Below are 1,311 nucleotides of genomic sequence, written 5' to 3'. Positions count from 1 at the left end.
GGAGAGAGAGAGAGAGAGAGAGAGGGGGGGGAAGATAAAAAACGAACATATTGTCAAAGAAATCAAATCTTCTTACCTTTCGCTAGCTTTGTTCTTATCCGAAAACCTCGACCTCCTCTTGAGCCTGGTGCTACGCGGGGTGCCGTCCAGGATCTCGCCACTGCTGCTCTCTCCCTCGGAGGCGCTCGCTCCTGACTTGTCGTCTCCGGCGTCCGGCACCTTCAGGGTATCCTGTCCAGAGGCCTCAGCCCCGCCCATAGAGTGACTGGTGGCGCCACGGGTGGTCGTCTCCAGCTGGTCGCACGTCGTGGTGCTGGAGGTCACCGTCTGCCTGCTCACGTTCACGCACGAGTTGTTGTTGTTGTTGTTGTTGTTGTTGTTGTTCTCTGTCTGGACCACGGATACGACTTCCGTGGTCGTGGTTGTGGTTTCGACGACGACACCGCTAGTGGTGGAGTTGTCATCATCATCATCATCTCGTTCCTTTCGCGGCGTGAGCTCAGAGGCAGCAGAAGCTTCAGTGGTTGCCGATGTTGCTGTAGTTATCGCTGTGGCAGAGTCCTCGCACTCCGAGTTGTTCTTGCTACGATTCTTGAGCGCCGACTTGAGCACCCCTGCGCTTGATGTGGACGAGTCCGAATCCACGCTATTGCGCCTCATGGCGCTCTTCACCGTCAAAGTGGAGCCGTCCGAGACATTCTCTTGAGAAGGAGCCTTCAGGATGCTCTTGATCTCCGACCCGAGTTCAAGGCTGCCCGCGGGAGGCAACGGCGAACCATCTCGCTTCAAAATGCCGTGTGGCTGCGAGTTGGACCTCGACCTCGGTTTTCCTAGCTGAGTTAACTCTTCCTCCTCGCTGTCCGTGTGCTTGAGGATACTTCTCACGTCTCCCGAGGCGTTTTCAGAGATGGGAAGGTCTTCTGACTTCGTTTTCTTCAAGATACCTTTGGGGGCGGAGCTGCTGCTACTGCTGCTGCTGGTGGTGCTGGCGCTGATGCTGTTGTTGCTGGCGCTGCTGCCAGATGTGGTGTCTGGGGCAAGTTCAGGTGAATCCCCGCTCGGCTTGAGGATGCTGTGGACTTCCGGCTCTGAGCGAGCTTTGGAGGGCTCGTTTTTCAAAATGCTTCTGACGTCATGAAGGTCTTTGGTGGACGCGCTTTTGTCCTTCAAGATACCTGGTGGAGGAAACATTTAAGGATGTCATGTTGCAGTTTGGTATAACGCCTGCTTACGTGTTTGTTGGAGTGTACGGCTGCTTGTTTGAGTGTATGTATTGTGTTTGTGTGTATATTGAAAAGGGGGACGGGGGGG

At 54.9% G+C, this 1,311-nt stretch overlaps 1 protein-coding gene across 1 annotated transcript in view; it reads right to left on the bottom strand.

Annotated features, from left to right (window-relative positions):
• The window catches only part of LOC101857950 (supervillin), a gene marked incomplete at its 5' end in the record, with an annotated part of 117,549 nt that overhangs the window by 72,821 nt on the left and 43,417 nt on the right, over positions 1-1,311 (bottom strand). Inside the window, 1 exon segment of the mRNA XM_013082965.2 lies at positions 77-1,175. Within this exon segment, the coding sequence (XP_012938419.2) occupies positions 77-1,175 (1,099 nt within the window).

This window comes from Aplysia californica, unplaced genomic scaffold, assembly GCF_000002075.1.
Source record: "Aplysia californica isolate F4 #8 unplaced genomic scaffold, AplCal3.0 scaffold00202, whole genome shotgun sequence".
Lineage (NCBI taxonomy): Eukaryota > Metazoa > Mollusca > Gastropoda > Aplysiida > Aplysiidae > Aplysia > Aplysia californica.
Note: the sequence above shows the minus strand (reverse complement) of the source record. Positions and strands in the feature narration are given on the sequence as shown.